The following is a 22,850-nucleotide window of genomic DNA, read 5'->3' as shown; positions in this document are numbered from 1 at the left end:
TCTCTTTCTACCTTGTTTAAGGTGGAATTTACCTTGTTTAAGGTGAAATCTGCAGCAATTCCGACCCTTGGGTACCCAAAAGAAACAACACAAACATGACTCTTAATAATTTACATCAGCAACTGAAACAAGTTTCTTAGCTTTAAACAAAAATGACATCTTCCAGCCTGGGTTATGTATCTTTTAGAAAAACAATGCATTTCTGGAGTCACCCATAGGCAAAGCAGTTATCTTCAGCTCACTGCACTACAGAGCAGATGAGCAAGGAAACAGCCCTTGGGCAAAGTGCTTCCCACTGCATTTATCCCCACCACAGTGAAATCACCTGCCAGGGACCATTTCCAAGCGCATTTTTTGCTCCCGGAAGAGGCCAGGTGAACCAGGAGTCAAGACCCAGCCCTTCCTTAGACGCAAAAGGGCTCTCCTGGGAAGCCCCGGAGGTGCACACATACTCTGTCAGCACCCAACATGTCAGTTGTCTGTAGGGAAGGACTGTTTGCAGGAGCACAAAGCTGGAGAGGAGCAAACAGGGACCAGTCACTGCAGATCTGCTACCGTATGAAGATGAGACCCTTGTTTCAACCAGCCAGCATATGTAACATGGGGGCACAGAGTAACACATGCACATACAGTGTATGACCAGTCAGGGGGGACATGGAACATTTCACCATAAGTGATATTTGGGCTTCATTCAGCAGAAACTGAGCAATGAGCTGAAATTGTCTCAAATTTGCAAGAGTGTTGCCTTCCAGTGCCTGTTACAATGAGGCTGTTCTTTCACTGCATTTGTTCCCATTGCTAGTTTACAAGGAACTTGCTGTGCTTCACAGAAAATGTTTTATTGCTTGCACTGTCTTTCTCTTACACACACACACAGCCACACAGGGAAAGAAAGAAAAGGTAAACCTTTCAGCCTTAGCAGACGCTGCTTGGAGCAGCCTAACCAGCCTAAGCTCGCTGAATCCCACACTTACAGCCCATTACAGTCTGTCACTCTTCACGTCCATCTTACCTTTAGTGAGGTGAAAACAAGGCAGGATCAAGGATACCAACAATTAGTTTTTTTAACACACTGGTGAAGGAGGCATCCCCATGGAAGTATCTAATACGGAGATAAAAATACTATTGGAGAGGGGCAGTTGCTGCCTCAGGAACCACCACCAGCCCCATCAACTCCAGTGCCTCCCACTGTGCCACTGAGCCATGCTACCACCCTTTCACCACAGTGCAGACACAGACTCTTTCCTGAAACAAGAGGGCTGTAGGACATCCAGTCTGTTCAAAAGGGTTTCCTAGTGTCTGCCAGTTCAAACAGGATGGTACCATCATGCTTGTTAAACCCCGAGAGTAAGAGGCATGTACTCCAAATTCCCTGGTAGCCACTTACTACACCTGCACAGCTGACGAGTCCTGTAGATCCAAACCTCTCCTCCAGCAGCAGCTGGAAAGACACAGGGATAAGTAAGGAAAAGCAGAGAAACTGTCACCAAAAAAACATTTATTTTCTTAAATTGTATGCAGGGATGGTTTGTTTCAACTACAGAGAACATCTAAAAGCAAAAACAATGCTCTCCACATCACTGGTTGGTCTCAGCTACTCAGTGCTTAAGCTTTTGATTGCTTGTGCAGACTACAAACTCTGTACATCCAGGCAGTGGTAGCCAAGTTCTGATGCATTACAGAGCAGAGCACCTGGTGTGATGGGAAATCAGCAGGGCTCCTCATGGGGCCAGCTGTGGAATACCTGTAGGAACTGTATGACTGACAGACACACAGCCCACCCAAGGCTTTAATGTAAGCAGTTTTGCTGAGGCTAAAGAAAGAAGGGGACTTGACTTGCTCAGCTTTGCATAAATGACCAGAACAAAGCAAACCAGAGACCAAAGTGAAGTAATGGAAAATTACTAACAAATTATCAATCAGGAACTAATATTGAAGTGAAAAACATTTTGTACTTGAGAGCACAAAGGAAAAAGACATTACACTGTTTGGTAGTTGATATTTTTTATCTTCTGCTAGGGGAAAATAAAAGGAAGAAAAAAAAAATCCCCTAAAGTCAAAACATTTGGAAACATAAAACTTCTGAATTTTGAGTTCAAAATTCTACGAAATGCACATTTCTGCAAATGTTACAAGAAAACTCATGGAGTTGTTTTAGCTCTCAATGAATCATTCTGTTTTAGAGCACGGATGAGAAGAGATACTGGAATATATGGTTATGTCACACTTGGGCAAACATCTTCATGATGGCTGCGGGTGGAACTCACGGCCCTCGTTTATCCCTAAGAAAAATAACCACAAAAATACGAACAGATGAACACTGTGCAAAAATAGACATATCAGAAGGTTCGTACCTACAAGAGGGATGGTTGTGGGGAGGGAAGGTGTCTACCACCAGTATAGCACTCAGGAATACATATTCAAAATCCATTTTCTTATCACATCGACAGGCCCTATCCCTAATGAGCACCTGGGTGCCAGCGCGTCAATCACATGGTAGCAAAGTTATGACATATTTCTGTCAATGCTGGCTAGCTCAGGTCAAAGATGCAAAATCTAAGACCTCCATCCCCACCGCCATGTAGGTCTCTGCTCAGCCACGACCAAAGCTCCCTTTCCCCCATGAGTACCAGGAGGGTATTTGGATTTCGCGTGGTTGATGACGGGGTGCTGCAGAGGCGTTATGATGCCTTGATCAGGTTTCTGGAAGGCCGAAATGAGGTTATGCACTTTCCGAAAGTGCCTCCGGTGGACTCCGGGCGCTGTCTGTGAAGTCAAATGGTGAGAGATGTGATGCTGGATGCTGAGCTCTATGCCAGGCATGGAAACCTTGTTCCCAGAAAAGCACGCACACCCCACAGGGAAGAAGTCAGCCCTTCACTTAGACCTCCTGATGTGCCAACCTAAACTGAGTCAATGAGCCATACTGCTCTCCTTCTTCCCCTCCCTGCACTAAGAGCAGTTTCCAGCTGTGTGGTCATATAAGGTCGGAAAAGGGACAATTTCTTAATCATTGCAAGAGAAACCCGGAGCCTGCCGTGCTTACTAGGCAAATTCCCGAATGATCTTTTGTTATTTCTGACCCTGACTTATTGCAGCCAGTGATTTATCCTCCAACCTTGGATTTATCAGTAAGATACTTCCAGCCTGGAAATAAATAAGACAATATCTAGAAAGCTACATGGCACTTACTGGATAGCAGGAGTCTTCATACCACTCAATTCAGGCATGGACACAGTATTTTTGCAAGACTTTCTCTAAGCATTTAGTATTCGTCTATGTGTTCACCGAGTATTCTGTCTACCTCTTTACAAAGGCAGCAGCAAAACATTACCTATTAACTGGAAGTGGGAGTTTTTTCTATCTTTCTACGTTAACATCTTTTCAAACACTGTGAAATGAAACTGTGCCTGCTATTAATAAAAGACCCAATGTTTCTGCTAAATCCTTCAGGGCGTTCTCCTCCCTACCAAAGTCATGGGAGGACAAGTACAGGTCCTGCAGGCATAATCCCAGCCAAGGGACCCTGCACACTCTCATCACTGTAGCGGGCTAAATCCTGCCTCCCTGGCACCAGCTGGAAGCTTCACACTGGCTGGGATTTTACCAGTGATGTTTTAATTTCTCTGCCTCCTCCTTGAAAGATGGGCATGACCTGAGTTTGTCAGAGACTAACCAGCCCCAGGGAAGGAAGAAGAGACAGGAAAGCATCAGCTGCAGCGGGAGCCTGGTTTGGCCTTGGAGGCACATTTAGTGGGGATAAATTGGATTTAGGCTGCTGTTTCTAACAGCTGAGGCCAGCGTGTTCTTAGCAACATTTACTTAAAGGTTCCTGTTTGCTCAATGGCAGGGTTGGTATCACAGATCTATAGCTATCCTTGCAGAGGATGTATTGAGAGATGTACTGGGAGTCCTGGTCTTTCAGGACACCTACGCTGTAAAACACAAAGTTTGCCTAAGATAGAGTGGGGGAAAACCCAAGACCCACACATTGGAAACCAGTGGAGGTCATGGGGGAGGAGTTGTATCAGGCCTATATAACACCAGACTGCAGATCCTGACATTACCTGGGGTCAAAGCAGGCTCCATTCTTGCTCAGGGAGATATCCTCCACAGGACCCTGGGGATCCCAGCATCCTTCCTGAGATACCAGTACTCACCCTGGCACATTGGGCGCACTACCAACCCCAGCCTGTTCCAAGAAACCTCCCTCTTGGACAGTACAAATCTACAGAGTCCTCCTATTCCTGCCTTACAGGAATGAACCAGCAAATTCCTCCTGGGTACCACTCCCAAGGGTGACACAGATAATTATTTGCTCCTCAGTACTGTGAGTCACTTTTACTCCCCAGTCTGCTTCTGAGTAATCCCAGGAATTAGTTTTGTATTCCAGACCACTTCTATTGTAATAATGGCCAAGGAATTACGCCTGTCTAGAAGTTATTTAGTGTTTGCAATCAATGTTCATTAATGTGCAAGTAAAGTATGAATTAATACACAGAGTACATCCAAAGAACAAGACCTTCATAAAAGAAACAGAGGGTAACATCTCGATTCCATCAACACAAATAGTTGTCTGTATTGCAAATAGTGTTAATTCTACATTGAATTACCAGTTTCTTATCAGATGGGTGAAAACGCATTTTGTAGCAAGTTTCAGCTACCCTATATATGTTTTGCACCAATGATGAATTAATTTGGAGATAAATTAACTTTAAAACACCATAGATTGAAAATAATTTCCTCAAATATTCTGATATTGATGATGTGTGGGATTGTAGAAACCAGATTGTACTTGTCAAATTATAAAAACACAATATTTTTGTCACTTAAAATGATGCAAAATAATGCACTATTGCATTATGCAACAGCTGAAATGTAACAGGGAATTAATTTACGAGTTCAAGACTGTCAGACATGGCACCAAGACATCTTACTGATGGGCATACTCACAATCGATTACCTTCGCTGAAAATCAGACTACGCAGAAACATGAATAATCTTAACATATTTCATTTAATCAATACAAACATCAAACAGGACGTAGACATTTTCAGAAGAGAAAGGAGAAGTACACACCTCAGCACACCAGGACCCAGCTTCTGTCTTGGACAGTCTGTAGGTATAAACGTAACCTTGATGCCTATGGAAGGAAAAAAAATCAACAGGTATTTATTATTCATATCTACTGTCAGGGTTCACAAGAGGCACACTCTGTTATATGGGAGCCAGTTCATCTGCTAACTGTTCCTTAAAAATAAATTCACCCATAAAGACTCTAGGTAGATAAAAAAAACCTGAGACATGGGTCAGAAGCTGCTGGGTTCTTTTCGGATGAGAGGAATTGGTCTGACTCAGATCTAGTTTAGCAATATCCAGTTAGTCCAAGTTAAGTGATGCTGCTTTCATTCCTGCCTCAGCATTCTATTTTATTTTTCACTGATCTCCTTTTACTGACACACAGCAGACATACTTTCCTGGGGAAAAAAAGAGAAGGTGGATTATTGAAAGATAGTATTACTGTATTGTGATTCATTTAAATGCAGATGTTCCCAGAAGCAATAGCATGAGTGTAATTTATTTGGAAAGCTAGACCCACACAAGCGAGGAAAATTACTCTTTGCCTTGCCCATATATTTCTAATCCTCAAAAACTGATAAAAGAGACTTACAGGAGTATGAACTCTTCCTTCTTTCTAAATCTGAGTCTTTCAAGAATAACACAAGGCATACTTGTGTCCAGACTCAGTCTTGCTTCTCTTATGAACCCAACACAGTGAACGATTTACATGGTAGATTATTATACTGATATCCAAAAATATACCTCAAAAGCAGAGACAACCAATACTAGTTCCATGAGTACAACATTAGATGGTATCAGATAAGAAAGTTTGTATTTCATATTACATAGACATGCATAAATACACAGCAGGATTTTAGGGACCACTCTCTATTTCAGTAACAATTCTTGTTCTTAAGAATGCAGAAAAATACTGTATTTCTTTCCAATTACACACAGTATTATAGTAGTTACTACAGAATAGCAGAAACCATCAATGACACAGGTAGCGTATGATTGCAATTACTTACGCTCAGTGTCATGGTTCCGGGATAAATTCTTGTTGAAAAGTCATTACAGCAACCTTTGCGAAGCAATGTCTGATATAATTTACGCAAGCAGGAAGTTGTTAACAGTTGTCATATTGCTACAACCCCACAACAAACCTGCCTGGTGTGATTTGTGAGCTCTCCCCCGACACTTGACTCCCACTGTGATTAAATACAGAGGCAGAAGACACAGAGTCGTTATGCCTGTCAGAGCTGCTGCAGGGTTAAACTCCCTGAGACACTGCCCTCCTCTTCATGTATGGAAATACACCTGACGCAGACCCCTAATCCCACAACTTCATCCACCTCTTCATGTTAACCAAGGGAGCTTTGTCCCCAGAGACACAACTTTCCACCTGGCACCAGATGGACATGAAAAGTGGCCAGCCATGCTCACTGCATGGAAACCTATAGAGGAAAACAGATGCTGCTACCCCAATTCTTCCCTCAGCAATTGAACTGCTGCAGACTGTCAGGACCCTTGTGACAAGATGTGAACAACCTGTTGTGGCTGCAGGAGGGGGAAAGGACGTAGAAGGACAGTGCTGTCCTCCTTTCCATACCATGGCACAACAATCACTGGTGTTTGAGGCCACTGCTCAAGCTCAGTTGCTTAAAAGCTCATCCCTCTAAGCTACTAGATATGTCCAAATTCAGGGAATCTAATGTCTCCCATTAGGGACCTTAGACAATCTCATACCATCACATCCTTTCTCAAAACCTCCAAGAGTTCTGTCTGTATTGTCAGCTTTTCACGAGTAGCTAATATTCACACTAATCTTTTCTCTTTAGAAATCACATAGGGCTTTTCTGCATGTATGTGTGTACCATGCCACCCAATATATGGTTACTGAAAGAAACATTTTATAGCCCATAGTGTCCCCTCTCTTTGAGGTGAGTGCTTGACCATCCCCACAATGGTTTTTTTTCAAGCTTCAAACCTAACAGAATCACTCTGTAAAACTCTAAAACTCACTCTCTTTCCTCCTGTTTTTAATAATACACTGTGCATTTTACCCATGTTTGCTCTTGATTGTCCCAAAGCATTCCAACTGCTTCAATCTCTTTAAAATCTGATTTTTCCACAAATGGCTCAGTTATCTGGAAAGCTACTACCATCTGTCGTTTCTTTCATCGTTCTGCCTACTTAAAAGATTGCATGACTTGAAGTGGTTGAGGGACTGGGGTGCTGCCCTGACTCTGAAATGCCTGATGGCTTTCAGCACTTTGCCAGTAGAGTTTACTAAGCTGGACAAATTGAAAAATAGAGGTCAGATAGAGTAATCTTGGGGGCCAAAGCAAGGTGGGGTATAAAGTGGGCACCTACCCTGCATTCTATTGAAAATCCCACTGTAAAATATTTCAACCAAGCCCAGAGAAAGCAGAAAGGATAGATCACATTAAAACCCCAGGAGATACAGAAAAAGGAACAAGAATTTGGGAACATGGGTACAGTGTGGAGAATGGGAGGAGTATGACATTACTGGCATAGCCGTGTGAGAGAACAAGTGAGAGCTCACCACTCACCTGGCAAATGCACATTTTTGTTCCAGAGGAGGAAAGACTGAAAGACCTGAAGGGGTTCGCTGTGCTTCTGTTGAAAACCACAACATTATCTTCAGTTGTTGGCTCTGATGCCCTCAGTAAACACAGTCACTATATAGATGGGAGATGGCCCAGGACCACCAGACCTGCTTCTTTAAAGGACATGCAGAAGGGAGGGGGATGCATTTTGCTAAGAAGCTGAACAGCTAGCTCTTCATATCTAAATACTTTCCACTGGGATCCTTGTTTCCACTAAACGAATTACAGCTCTTCTGATAAGTACTCACCCAGTGAACATGATCTTATCAAAACTTTCTGTTAAGCAGCAGGAATTTACTTCATTACCACTTCAAAGTACTTTTTACCTTCCAAGTGCGAGTGACAGGATTTTGATGAGCTACGTTCTCCCGTGAGAAAGGTTTTCATGATTCTATGATTTAAACTACTCAGCATGAGATCAGTGTGGACTGAAGGAAGATCAAGGTGGTTTTCTTAAAACTTAGGTATAAAAATTAAAATTGCAATTATATAGACCATTTCCTTCCAAAGAGCAAAACTTATCACTGGACAAAAGTAGGTGTAAATGTGCATTTACTGGACTTCAGGTCTCAGGAGATGAGAAATTCCCCAGCCAGCACGAGGGGACAGCTCAGGTTTCTACATTTTATTCAGTTCAGGACAGAAAACAGGCTCCTAGTGTGACATAATGTTCCTACATGTGGTGTGGCCATGTAGCTAAAGCCAAAACACAAACGCTCTGTGGCCTGGACATGCTGCTAGTCCCTTCGGGCCTCTCACACGGCTTACGCTTTGAAGCCATTACTTGTTGAGATGCAGGACAAGTTTATCTCTCAGTGTCTCTGATGGACCATAATCAACAGGAGATGGACACATGTCACTGAGAGAAGGATTTCAGACAGCACTTTTATGGTGACACTGGCATACCAGCATAACTTGTAGAAGGACCACTTCTTGACACCCAGGCAAAGACCCAATGAAGGGCTCCCCCATCCTTTCATCAGGCCAAGGACAACCACAAGCCTCACCCACTGCTCAAAGAGTTCCTCTTTGGTGCCAGTGAAACTCAAGGGACAGAAGCAATAGTAAATTAACAGCTTGATGAATGAGGCCCTATAAATTTTTGATCAAAGGCAAAAAATGCCAAAATAGTGATGAGAGGAAGCAGAAAACAGCCATTGCTGTAAGGAAAATATTGGATAGCACTTACTTACACTTTGCTCACCACTGATCATATTTTCATGTCATCCCACTTACTTTTTCATCTCTGTAACAAAGGATGTGTTACACCAGCTGGGAACTGCACTAGCGCTGTCTCTGTTGCAATGCTGGGAAAACTTTGTCAAAGGGGAATCTAGAAAAAGTTGCTATTACAGGAAACAGTCCACTTTATAATATAGGCTTTTTTCTTTATAGCTATCCAATTCCTCTCAACAAGCTACAAAGGCATCATTCACAGATGACATACTGAGACAGCATCTGTCTACCTGTCCTCTCCACTCCTCCTTTTCAGCTGTGATAAGATTTGTTAAAGCTCCATTTGCTTTAACAGGTGAGTAATTACAATCTTCTGCACCATTGAAATAGCCAGAGGATATTAACAGCATGCTGCAGATTAAAATTAACCATGACATTTCAGCTGCATGGCATATTTTAAAATCATTTCCAAATGTTTTGTATCTCAGTTGGGAAATTTTATTAAACTAATTTGTATTCATTCCTGGGTCCAAAATGGAACAAATATAAAGGGAGAAAGTCTAGAGAGACAGGAGAAAGCCATGTCAGCAATAAATGACATTATTTTCTTCCTTTTTACATAGCTTTCTCTTCTGATGTCTTTACACAGCTTTTCTTACCTTGTGCATCCTGACCTTATTTTGGAATTTCATTTTACAATATTGCTTAAGAACCAGACAGTAGTGTGACCTACAAACAGTGGTCCTGAGTATTATATTCTGCCCACTCCCAGTCTCCTAAGACTTTGCCACATTTCAGCTTTTCAGGCTGAATTTTTGTTTCTTAGGTGGGTGCCTCAACCTTATTTAGGGATGGAGAATGCAGAAGTGCCAGAAAAGGGGATAGGTTAGACAAAACAATGCTTTTTTCACGCACTTATATTTGGCATCTTGGAAAGGAAGATTGGGACCTGGTGGAGTGGGTGTGGAAGGAAAGAAAAGGGGACCTGTGTCTATGCAAGCTGGCCAAGGAAAACTGAACCCTGGGAGAAAGTAAGACTACATGAGTAAGGAAAGGGATATACAAAGCTGAAGCATGAAGGGGCTTGAACTGGAAGCAGCACAAAATGCTGGAGCGGTGAAAAATACAGGAATAGAAGATGGGTGGTTTGGAAACAGAATGTATGAAACTAGGAAACAGCCATGCAATGCAAAGCAATACAAGCAAAGTCTTCAGGTTGTACAGAATGACACAGGGTAGTCTCAAAACCCATACCTATTCCCCTCACGTTGGGAACCCAACAGATACTGCAGATGCGAGCTTCCTGTGTCACAGTTTCTCTGAAACAGAGTTAAACTCTTCATCTCAGAAACCGAGATAATGCTTAGAAACCACTTGACACTATGGAGATGAGTCCTATAGGAGAGGTCCTGGGGTACTTTCAGAGTAGGGATCACTGGCACACAGAACGTACCATAATGAGAGGTCAAGTTGCAGCTGCTTCTGTCTTATCCAGAGGTGTTCGATGTAGGTTGCAGACCAGCTCCTGAATGGTCTGAAGAACCAACCTCAGGCAGCATCCCCATGGTCAACCATGGCATGGGCACCAAAAAGGCTACAGAGGTGGGAGACAGCTACTGCAGAATCAGAACTCATGAGGTCAGGGGAATCCACAGCAGTGCCTGAGAGCCTGCACATCCCACATGTACGTTCATCAAGGTATCCCCTGCCCAGGGTACCTCTGAGCTGCATGGCCTCCCCCATGTGACACGAGTGACAGCTGCCAACATGATGCAAAAGTCAATCCAACCATTCACTTCAACTTCTTTCTTTTTCTTCCTTTTTAATTGTTATATCTTTCTGCTTGGTTTGTTAATCATGGAAAGGCCAAAAAGTCCTGTTACTTAATGTAGGAGAAAATCCTATTTAAGCTTACATCTCCACACTCTGTCCAGGAATTTGCATTTTCTGGTTCACAAGCAACCTGGTTCCTGCTTTATTTAGGTCCCAAACATACAATCAAGGTACAGCAACTTAGCAATTACCACCCATCAGCTAACCCATGCTGAAGAAATAGCATTCACATGGAGGTGATGTGCAAGCTACAAGCTCTATGTCAGCAAGAGTGAATAAAATATTTTGAATCAGTGTTTACAACATCTTAAAAGCTCAACAGAGTTACTGTAGCTTAACTCACAGCAGTGCTCTATGCACACCCACTTGAGTTAACACTTCTGTCATTGATTCCCCTACCATCACTTCTGGCAAAAATTTACCCGTGAAACTGAATCAGTTAACTAACATTAGCTTGTTGTAATGCTGTGGCATTATGAAACAAGTGCACTATCATCTTGATTTTCTCCTCTGAAATTAACAAAAGCTTGAAAGTGCAAGGCAAAGCTTGCGAAATGTCTCTGAATTCATGCACAGATTTCTGTGGAAGATTGTCACTACTTGAACACTCCAAACCATTAGTAGAAATGCCACTGATTTACCTAAAGAGCAAGTGAGTAGCCTTTCTGAGCAGGGTTTATGTTGGCCTGGTACAAAGTGATGCCAGCCAAAAGCAATACCTCAAAAAGGAATTTCTTCAAATTTGGAAATAAAATGAGAATTTATTTAAATTTAACATGCTAAATAGAAGAAAATTACTTTATGGTGGGCTAGTAGCTAAGCTTCATGAATTACTTCCAAAATAGTATCTCACAAAAGCAAAAACTCATGAAATAGGGTTATGTGGTGAAATCTCTTTCATCACTTTAGGCAAAACTCACAGGAACAGCAATACATTAACAATAGCTCTGTAAATGTTACTCTTCAGTATTTCTATGAAACGTTTCCTGTTTCTCTCAGAGCAGGTAGGCACAATCTAACTATAAAAATCCCTGAACCAGAAATCGCTGCTTCAACTAAATCCTCAAAATTCAAGCCTACAAAATGGTGGTAGAGTTAATACAGGTTCTGCTACCTAATGATGATACCCATTCTGTCATGTACAGATTCATTAGTGTAGCACTTATCCACCATTCAGGCTGTCTGCCTTTCTAAAATCATTCCAAGAAAAGCCATTGGAATATCTGAAGGCCATTAGCCAAGTTATTCTCAGCAAAGACAAAGCTCACTGATTAGCAGGGAGCTAAAATACTCACCTCAGTAGAATTTATCATTGTGCTGTAGAAAACTTTTTTCAAGCTGAAAATAGTGTGTGATATTTACAATGGCAACGCTGAATTGAGGGCTTCCTCCTCAAAGAGAGGCTTTTATTCCAAATTACATTTTAAATGATGATTATGTGCAGTGTTATAATAAACGCAATTATTCTGCCACTTCTATCAAAAATATTACATAGGAAACAAAAGACATGCTAAGCTGAAGCTGGCTCATGATCTTGTATCACACCTTGACTATACAGCTGATACATTTGATGCATCAGAAAGGTTAAGCACATTGCCTGAACTTGTGCACTGTGGTTACGGTGACAGAAAAAATAGCACACATAAAATCTGATAGGACTGCAGCCATCCCTGTTGCCATTGCTGCTGCTTCAAGAGCTCTGACCAGATTTCTATTTCAGCTTTTGATTATTCTCCGCTAATTGAATGCAGCACAGTACATGAGTGGCTGGTTACACACAAATAATCTAAACATACAATTTGAGAAGTGTGTCATGTTTAGCTTACCTAAAGTTCTGAAGCAACTACTAACATACCAAGTATGTTCAAGCATATGAATTTTAAGACCCAGATTACAAATGCTTTATCTTTGCCAGTTCAGGCATGAGCTGCTTGTTTCTGCATGTGTGTTCATACATCTGCAAAGGAAAGTGGTGCTTTTGGCACTCTCGGTATTTTATTTATGCATTTTCCAGGCACAGATTAAGAGGCTGCTTCTCAGACTACCCACCATTACTATGGCTTGTGTTCCCCATCGACATTAGGAGTGGTGTGCGCAGAGGGTTTCTGAGAGTGCTAAAAGCATCAAATGGGGTGTTGAGCCAAGAGGGAACCAGAGCAGTAAAGAAAGCTCCCTGGAACAATCAGGTTTTGATACTAAAACCCTGGTGTACTGCATGTACTGTCTACCATGTTTACAGGGAATACATGTACATTTTTTAAAGCATATACATTTTCTTCTGGCCCAGTTGTCAGGAACAGCAAAACTCTTCTAGCTTTTCAATGCAACACTAAAGAATTTCCAGAAAAATATTACGCTCCTCTGTTGACACACTCAAAACATGATGAACAACATCCTTAGAGTACATATTATCAATTTAATAATCTTCATACAATGCAGATCTTGGGAGAATTTGGCATTAAAAAACTTCAACAAAAACTGCAGGCACCACCTCTGTAAGAGCCCCAAGGGACCATCTGGTGTTTGGTTGCAAACCAAAACCTTTCCATTCTTCTATGCAGAGTTTAATTGTGGTCTTCTATATTTATAAAAGTGGGTTCTTAGTGGCTACAGCCACACCAAAAAAAGCCTTTCTTTGAAGGCTTGCAAACATGCCACGTGCACGCAGTGACTTTGGACAGCAGAAAGCAACATTCAAAGAAGATGAAGCAACACTTCAGGAGAAACAAAGAAGAGAGAAGCAGTTTTCTAGCCAAATGCTCCAACAACAGGGTCCTGCCTGCTGCAGTTAACCATCTCTGTAGGTCAGGTTTTATGCTACTACCTGTCTCTTTTATGCTTGCCCTGTAAAATCAGTCACAAGGGATTCATGAAGTCTTTGACTCGTCTCCTTTTTAAAGGTCAGGGCTCTGCTTTTTAATTGGAAAAGCAAAAGGTGAATGAGCCCGATCGTGAACACTGGTGCCCTTCTTATGTGCCTTAGGAGGCTCAAAGACTTCCAAAATATGTTGGGGATTTGTAGGGGTGCCCGGGAGGAAGGGTGTTATGGAAGTGATGGCATTACAGATTTATGCAGTTGTTTGTTCAGAAAACAAAGGTGTTCTTTGTGCCTAAGCAATGCAGTGGCAGTCGTAGGATTTTCCAGTTACTGTACCTGGAGCTGGAAGTGCAGAGTGGCCACCTAAGTGATTTCAAGCTGATGACAGTATGGCCATCCAAATATTTGTTAAATTATTTTTCTGATAAATGTTTCTTTTCATCAGAAATGTGCCTTGTGATTTTGACAACTCCCTTTTTCCCCCCATTGGTGAAAAAAAGATCCTTAAGAAGAAATTGTCATTAGAAAGATGTAAAATATTTTTTTAACCTTGATACATACTGCAATATATCTAATGACCGAACAGCTTTGCCTCCAGTGTATACATGTTTTGCCTGATCTTAATATATCTAGGTATTACTAGAGTGATCTTCAGCGTGGAATCTGAACTGAAATTTAAATTTCTGAGTAACCTTTTTATTCCTAATAATCTCCATTATTTACTTAGATAGAAATATAAAACAGTGGAGAAATACTTTCTCTTTTACTTTTCTTCTTTCCTTTTTTTTCTTTGTCAGTGAATACAGCAACAGCATGTTTTCGTCAGTTTTTACTAAAGCTCTCATGTACATACACGATTGTCACCTGTTTCATCTCTGTGCATGATGTCCAGAATGGAATTTGGAGGGTTGGGTCCATTGCTTTATTTCGCTAAAGCTAGGCTTAGCATCCTACATTGAATACTTATCTATATCTGTCATGCCTTCCCTACTTGCTCCCACTAGAGTCCTCTGCTTTGGCAAATTTTTGCCTGCCAAAGCACTTCTCTAGTTTATGGCCTACATTTCTTTCAATTGTCATTGCTATCTTCAATGTGAGACGATTTCCTGGTATCTTTATGATAACTGTCTCCACAGTTATTGTGTGATATGCTTTTTACCGTATCTTCTATTTCTTACATAATGCTCTGAATTGAAATATTAAGAAGCATTAGAACCAAGGGTTAGCTCTAGTATTTTTCAGCCACCTTTCTGTCTATATCAGATCATACTCATCATAGCATTTTTCATTTAATTTTTTGTCTGGATTTATCCAAGATGCTATTGAAACTTTCTCTTACGAAAGCTTCATTGAGGATACATGTTCTATAAGAAGTCTGCGTAACATCTTCCAGTAAGATTTTTTGCTTTTACCCCTTTGCTTATCATATATGTTTGAACACAACACAGCATGAAGACATGAATGGCCCGTAATTTCCAGAAACAATTAGGTAGGGTTGTGTTTCTCGCTGGAGTGTCTTTTCAAAGACTGCAGAGCTTCATAGTTAGCAATCCTTTCTGTTCTTCCTTTTTTCATTTTATATATCTCATTCATAATTTTTTTCTGAAAGACCTAAATTACTACTAATACAGCAAAAAATCCCAACTGATTGTGCGCAGATTAAAGACCTTGTTACATGTCTACACCCTGATTTACACTAATGATGGAGTGATTTTAGGATTCTCTATTTTATTCAGCACTGTAACATTCTGCCTGACCCTGTCTCTAATGCCTTAGTGTTTCACCTGCACTGAATGACTTCTGAGTGTTAAGGAGATATATAGCCATTTCTTCTGATGGCTATTTAAAAGAGATTCTGCTTTTATTGCCTCTTCCCATCATAGGAATCATAGCACTCCCTACCTCTTGCTATGTCTAGTCCATCTTTAAGATGCTCAGGCTGCTTCTTATTTCCCATTTTTCAGGTAGCTGTTAAGGTATTTGTTAGCAGTAGTGCCTACCTTGGTTATCATGAGTTCGTGAAGAAAAAAATACATCTTCTGTCACAAAGATCTTCCCTAAAAAGAACATTAGATATGGCTGGGTTGCCTGCAACTTTCTTTCATGCCTCCGTTTACTGGTCTGTAATAGGTGAACAATAATGATCACCCACTGCTTAATTACATACTGTTGGAAACATATTCAAGACATTTAGAGAAAACCTGACTCAGGAGTTTTCTGGGGTTTTGCCAGGTACCTGAGTGCACTCTGTTAGCTAATTTCATGCTGGTTCTAAAATGGTTTTCTCTTGTATTCCTTCTCCTACTGAAGTGTCTCTTTAGCTGAGCTAGACACATCTTTGTTCTTTCGAGGCAATGGTATTTCATTGGATAGCGTTATCTCTCAGGACTTACTAGACTTCGGCTATTGCCAGAAGAAGGGTAATTAAATTGCCTCATTATAATAAGGTCCTATGACTGTAAAGTCCCCCAGCTCTCCCAGGGAATCCTCTCTAACCTCTGACAGACCATTCCATCAGATCTTTCTCCTTTCACCCTATTTGATGAAACATTTCCACTTAGTTTGTTACCCATCAGTATTTCATGTATTTTACAGCAGCTTACTTCAAGCCTGACAGTTTCTGGGACACACAGCCTGACTGACAGCATCCCAAAAGGCACATTCTGGATGACAGCAGTCCATGCTACCCTTCCTAATGGCAGGGGACGCTGGGGATGTGGCTACGCACACCCATGAGCACATTAGAGAAGCAGAAGATGAGGGCAAAAAGCAAGAGGATTATCCAGCACAAAGAGGCAGCACACACTAACCCGAGTGAAGTTGCCTAGCTCTTCTCCATAACCCCTCACTCACCTTTCCTGTGTGTTCCAGGCCTGCTTTCTTTTTTAATGCCCATAGGAAGCATAGGCTCTGCATGGCAAAACCTGTTCCTCTTTGCTCTGCAGAGGAATCCAAACCCCTTCTACGTCCCTTCACCTTAAGTCAAGGTGAAGGAGCCAAGAGTCTCACACATGCCTGAAACAGTAATATTACTATGTATTTTGTCATCATTACATGGGAACACCCGATACTGTGGACGTGAAGGCTGGAAATCAGCTATCCCCTGACCAGCCTATCTGGGCACCCTACACCCAGCCCCGTTACCCTCGGCTGCCCCGCACTCCCAAGCAGCACCCCAAGCACTCACAGCACACACAGGCAGTAGACTCCCGGGATGCTCTCGCTGTCCCGCAGCAGGTAGCTGCCATCAGTACCCGCTGCCAGCAGCAGCTTTTCCCCAGCCTCACGGGTGATGCTGCCATGGTAGATGGGCAGCGCATCCATTCTGTGGCCGTCACACACTGCGGGTGACTCTCCCCATGCACGGCGTTGCCTCTTACTGCTCCTTCAGCCCTGTGCTCCCCTCGGCATCTCCGTCCAAGTGGCAGATGTAAACAGGATGTGTTCACACCTCTGAAGCCTCTGCACAAGGCAAGACAGCACTGAGGGAAGAGTGAAGAACGAGCACAGCTTTTTTGTGGGTTTTTTTTTTCCTTTGCCCCTTTTTGTTTTCCTTTTTTGTAAGCTGTAACGTCCTAATGGCATCATAGCTTGCACACAGAGGTGTCATTTCACTGCCCACCCTTTGCGGCTGCCCGTGACATGATGAACTACATGATGGCTGTGGGGCTAATGGCTGCCCAGGGTCAGGCAGGGAGGCCAGGGCTGTGGCACCATTGTCAACACTTGACTCCTCTGATGTTAACCCAAGGGGGGACAAAGAATAGTGAAACAGGACCCCCAAATCTTCGGCAAAGCAGGGATTAAACCTCTTATTTTTATAATCCCCAGGGGTTTGAAACTGGAGGAAACGTACCTGCCCCACCAGGCCACTCACCTCAGGTGCCGAGAATGGCCCCTGCTCCACGACAGCTGCTCCAGTGCCCCACCTGATTTACCTCATGAGTGGTTGTTTTCATAGGCTCTGGTGGTGTTCAATCATTGTTAATGCCAGAGGTGCTCATTAGCTCTGCTTGGAGGCAGGCACAAGCCTCAGTGCAGGCAAGGAGGCCCCTCACATCCTTCCTGACTGCACCGATGCTGCTGGTGCCTTCTTGTGCACAAGTGGGCAGCTGAAATCCAGAGACGTGTCTGACAGAGCCATGTCTCACCTACTGTTGCCACAGGCATTTCCTCAGTACGCTTGTCACTTGAAAGCTCCCATATGCACACGGGTCTGTTTGCAAACAAGCTGATAATGTGCTTTTATACCCCCGTAGATATTTCCACCCATGGAAAAACTGAACATGTTTCCTGGTGGTGCTGCCCTCCCAACCATGGCTACCAGGCCAGCCCCCACGGGCTGCAGTGAGCTCAGGGAGTAATTCATCCCCGTCTCAAGGCCACTGCACTCCCCAGTGAGCCACGTTCTCACATCTGGGCGCCTGAATAATAACTCACCAAAATACGGTGGTAAGCACAGGCCGTCCTTATGATTGATTCGTTTTAAATTGACTTTGCTAGTAGGACAGGGCACGATGAAATCATCTCACGCAGGGGCTCACAGAACACTGTGTCCTAGTTGAAGGAGCGATGAAAAAATAACTCTGTAGATACAGACATTTCATAGAAGCAGAGAATGGTTTGGGTTGGAAAGGACCTTAAGATCATCTGCTTCCAAATCCCCTTGCCATGGGCAGGGACACCTTACCCTAGACCCTGTTGCTCAAGGATCTGCCCAATCTGGCCTTGAATACTGCCAGAGATGGAGCATTTACCACTTCTCTGGGCAATCAGTTCCAGTGCCTCACCAGCCTCACAGTAAAGAGGATAGTGAGGCACCATATCTGCCTTACATCTAACCTGAACTTCACCCGCTTCAGTTTCAGGAACAAAAATTCAATTAAAAAACACCAAAAATGAGGACTTCCCTGTTTGAGTTTCAATCAATCAAAATGTTTTCTCTTGATCATTTCACAGTGCATGCCTTTCAATTCTGACCTTTAATATAGTTTTCCTTGAAAATCTTTCTTTTTTCCAACTAGATTTATCTTTTCCTTTTGAAGGATTGGCATTTCTGACAGTGAACCACAGAGTAGCTTGCACATGGGGCTCTGCACCAAAGTCACTGAGGGCAAAGCTGCAGTTTCTGGAGGTACTGTGAACTTTTTGCCCTGCAGGGAGAACCCCGCAAGTGGCTGCCCCCCTGCCTTGAACCTGAGAAAACAGCAGAAAACCTCAGCTGAAGAGGGACTGAGAGCTTCCACCACCGTGTTTATGGCTTTTATCTCTTGTAATGCAGGTGTTCATTACCCCATTTATGTGAACCTGGGGACTCAGCTATCCTGCTCAGTTTTTTAAACCTGTTTTTAAAGTATTTGCACAAAAAAGTAGAGCTGCTGCCTACTGCAAATGTGATTAATGTGTATGGTGACAAGGTGTAAGTAAAGCACTGTTCTCTCGTAAAGCTGCTACCTATTTCTTCTTCTTTTCCAAACTACCTGTACTCTTTGGGGATTTCATCTAACTTTCCCATTTCTTCACCTATTCTCAGTATTAGGAGTAGACTTCAGAAAAAGTATGTGTGTAGTTAGCTGAAAAGGAGAAAAACCAGAATCATTCAATTCTGCAGATCTCATTGTCCCACTCATCAGATTTCAACTAACGCACAGGTAGAAAATAATGAAACTTTTAACTATGAGATGCTCTCTTAATAAGGGAGTCACCACATTACCAGTCCAGCCCAGGACTTTGATGAAGCTGTGTCTGTTACTACAAAGGAGCTGTAAACACCTAATTTTGCTTTTGTGGGTAAAGAACCCATAAAACTCCAGCTACTGAACCCCAAAGTGCAGTCTTCTATACAAATCCCTTTATGACCACATTGACTATGCATCGAGTATACACTACTGCATTTTGGAACAAGGCACATTAAGCAAGTGTTGAGGCACATAGCAGGATAAACCAAACCAAAGGACAAAGGTGCTTCCTGGGCTGAGAAGAGAGAAACCGTGGCACTACTAGCACAGCTCTGCACCACACCACCAAGGCTGGAGAAATCCTCTGTTCTCCCTTCTCCCCCAAGCCATCTTCACTGTACCTTTGCAGCGCCGGCACCCAGTCAGACTCAACTAACTGCTCTGGTTTTTATCTCTTTAATCTTACGCATCTGAAGTGTTGTGTGACATCCTATTTCTTACTGCTGCTTATGCGCAGCATGGCTGAGAAGGCAAACTAGAAAATAGAGCAGCAGGCTCAGGGGAGTATGAGCAACAACAGAGAATCAAGCCTCAAAGGGGTGCTGCTTCCATTTGGACTTAGTTCCCATTGTCTTCTACTGAAAATGGTGATTTCTTTAAGCATCCTAAGCCTTGCCCTGTAGGATGCTGGTTACTTCTCGTTTGGTTTGGAGAGTATTCAGCATATTCTGGACACCAGAGTTTCCTGCCTTCCCTAAATCGGTCCAGGTAGCAGTCCCTGCAGTATACTATAAAAAAATTATCTAAAAAATACATGAAGGAAAGGAAGTACTTAAAAGTGCTCTGAAATATTTGGTCATGAAAAATAGGCTTAAAAAGACTGGCCTGCATGGACCTCTTTTGTCATGAAGTCTACTTCTCTGTGCTCTTAAACAAATACATCCCTTTCAGAAACTCATTATACTCCATCCTAAAAGTAGCCTGGGTTTTTGTTGTTGTTGTTTCCACTGTTCACACTGGAAAGCAAATGCAGAACATCACTATTCTGTTGTTTGGAAAACAGCTTCCAATTCCCATCCTAAATTTATTCATGACCAATTTGTACTCATTTGTTCTTGTGCCAATGTTGTCCTTTAGCTTAAATAGATGTTTTCTCTTCCTGGAGCTTATGCCCATGTGGTATTTATAGTGGCCTCCCTCAACCTTCATTTTGCCAAACCCCTCTCACACTTAAAGCTCTCCCTTCCCATGGTCACTTTAATCATCTTTTTTGGCAGCTTACCAGAAATGAAGTGAATCATTCGTGAATAGCATGCACTATCCTGGTTGATTTCTAATATGTGCCTCATACGCTGTTACTGGTGTTTCAACACTCTGGTGAAAATACCTTGCGTTGTACGTTCTATGTCTCTCCTCTCCTTATTCTTTTCTTACCTATGGGCACACAGGTATAATAGAAACCTGGTTAATAAGACCTAGATGAATGAACTTGCACTCCAATCCTTCTGAATTTCATCCAATTTACCCCGTCTTGGTCCTCAAGGTCACTCAGTTCTTCCTAAATGAGAATTTTATTCTTCTCTGCAGTGACAGTACCTCCCTCCCTTATGCCGCCAGTAAATTCCATTAGCACATGCTTATTTTTTACGGGATCATCATTAACAAGAAATGGTAAACAATATCAGGCCCAAGACTGAAGCTTGGGAAGCCCTACTACCTTTCACCAGTACTGATCATCAACTCCTACTACTTTCTTATTTGCTTTTCAATTTCTGTACTAATATCCCATTTTAACTAACAATTTCCCACATGGCGCTGTACCAAATGCTGTACTCAAGTTTAGATAATTAGCTCTGAGTACTTCCTTTGTCTAAAAAAAAAATAAATTATGATGATATTTCAGGCACCGGAACCTGTAGAAGTACCTGAGAAGTGGAGGTAGGGGAGACAAAATGAAATTACCTTAAGCTTTGGAGCACCTGCAAAGATTTGGGCTGATTTTCTTTTTCAGATGAGTTGCTTCATTCATCCCTCATGATGACATTTTCATACATTGTTGAATTTTATAACAATTCTGAATATTATAACACTAATGCAAGAGCATCATTAAAATCCTTGGACATTGTTATTTGACTGAAAATAAGAATGACCTTCAGGACCTTTATAAAATTAATGCTACAGCAGAACTGTAATAGGAAGGCCTTGTATAAAGGGCTATAAAGCAAGATAAAAAGTAAAATACCTGTACTGGTAGTTTTGCTGACACACAGTATTATCTGAAGAAGCACTGAAAAAGCAGCTACAAAAACAGCAGCTATAGCAGTGTTTTTTTAAAAAACTATTTAACTGGCAAAATGCCACATTAAAACACAGCTAACTTTAAACATGATTTACGTTATTTCGTGTCATGTTCATTTTTAGTATAATCTAACAAGATATTCAGAACAACTATATAGAATAGTATCTGCAAACAGGCACTTGCTCTTCACATAAGAAAGTAATGCTGAGATTCAGTAAAACATTGGTTATTTTACAGAGTACCTGCAGAGTCACCGTTATGATCACTTTTTAAGCTGAAATGAAAGAGGTTAGAAAAAGCATGCTACAATTGGTAAATGTGTAATTAGCTGTAAACTTCTGAGCCTTAATACAGAGAGAGAATTCAAAAAAGTTTTGGCTAGTTCACAGATGTGCACATATTTCTACAGCCTCCATATTAGTTATGATATTCTATGTATGTTGCTTGGGGGGAAAAAGAAAGATGTTTATAATATATAAAGTTGGGATGCAGGTGCAGATTCTAGCTTTATACTCCAGGATACATACATTAGTCAGATCTCATTCACTTTGAGCAAGGCCAACCTGTAAAACTGCACAGAACTGCTCAAACATTTGGGCACTTATGCAGGTGATTGCAGATCCAGGCTTTTGCCTCCTTCAAATTAACATACAGCCCAGGGAAGATCTCCTTGTCTCAGAATATTAAGTCCTCAAGTGGCACATTAGCTACTATGAGGATTTCTGTGCAATGCTCAGAAACTGAAAAAATAAACTCTTTCTCATCACCTGGAAATTGGGTGTTTGGGGCCATCGATCAGAGTTGATTCAGGGGGAGGACTGAGAATACAAAGAGTTAGGGATCTTGATGGATGAAACTCTTCATACTCACCAGCATTTGTCTTCTGAGCACAGGTAAATACATACATACCATAAATGATGACATTTCACCGAACTTTAACAATATGATTTCCTCTGTGTGGTCTCGCTGCTTATCTGTGCAGTTGTTTTGAATGCTTTATGAGCGAGACAACACTAAAATTGAAAGCTATATAGCATGGGGAAATTCATATTAAAAGTTACCTGTGCTTTAGTGTGGTTTCTTTTGACAGTTAATGTTTTGTACTTCTTTCTCCAGAAGCACTGCAATAGTTGGCTATTTTGCAGGTGCCTGTGCATTACTAAGTGGAGATGCCATTTGCGATAATGTCAGCATAAGCAAAACTACTCATAGAAGCTTACACCTTTTTATTTTCTGCTATTAGTCTTTCAAAAGCCCTTTCCTATAAAATTCAGCAATGCACAGGTAGTCATATGCATTAGGCACCCAGCTGCTCTGGGGATCAGGACCTCCATGTCTTTATGATTTAAGTAAAT

General features: G+C 42.0%; 1 protein-coding gene across 1 annotated transcript; it reads right to left on the bottom strand.

Annotated features, from left to right (window-relative positions):
* Positions 1-1,478: 1,478 nt before the first annotated feature.
* On the bottom strand, positions 1,479-16,988 carry SH2D1A (SH2 domain containing 1A). Its single transcript, XM_065689806.1, has 4 exons — positions 16,706-16,988; positions 5,080-5,143; positions 2,631-2,766; positions 1,479-2,282 (listed from the first exon to the last, which is right to left on the bottom strand). The coding sequence occupies exons 1-4, from the start codon at positions 16,840-16,842 to the stop codon at positions 2,242-2,244; spliced, it is 378 nt and encodes a 125-aa protein (XP_065545878.1). The 5' UTR covers positions 16,843-16,988; the 3' UTR covers positions 1,479-2,241.
* Between the last annotated feature and the right edge of the window lie 5,862 nt (positions 16,989-22,850).

The sequence above is a fragment of the Lathamus discolor genome, chromosome 9, assembly GCF_037157495.1.
Source record: "Lathamus discolor isolate bLatDis1 chromosome 9, bLatDis1.hap1, whole genome shotgun sequence".
In the NCBI taxonomy this organism is placed as follows: domain Eukaryota; kingdom Metazoa; phylum Chordata; class Aves; order Psittaciformes; family Psittacidae; genus Lathamus; species Lathamus discolor.
The sequence above is the reverse complement of the archived record's forward strand: the minus strand, read 5'-3'. Positions and strand labels throughout refer to the sequence as shown.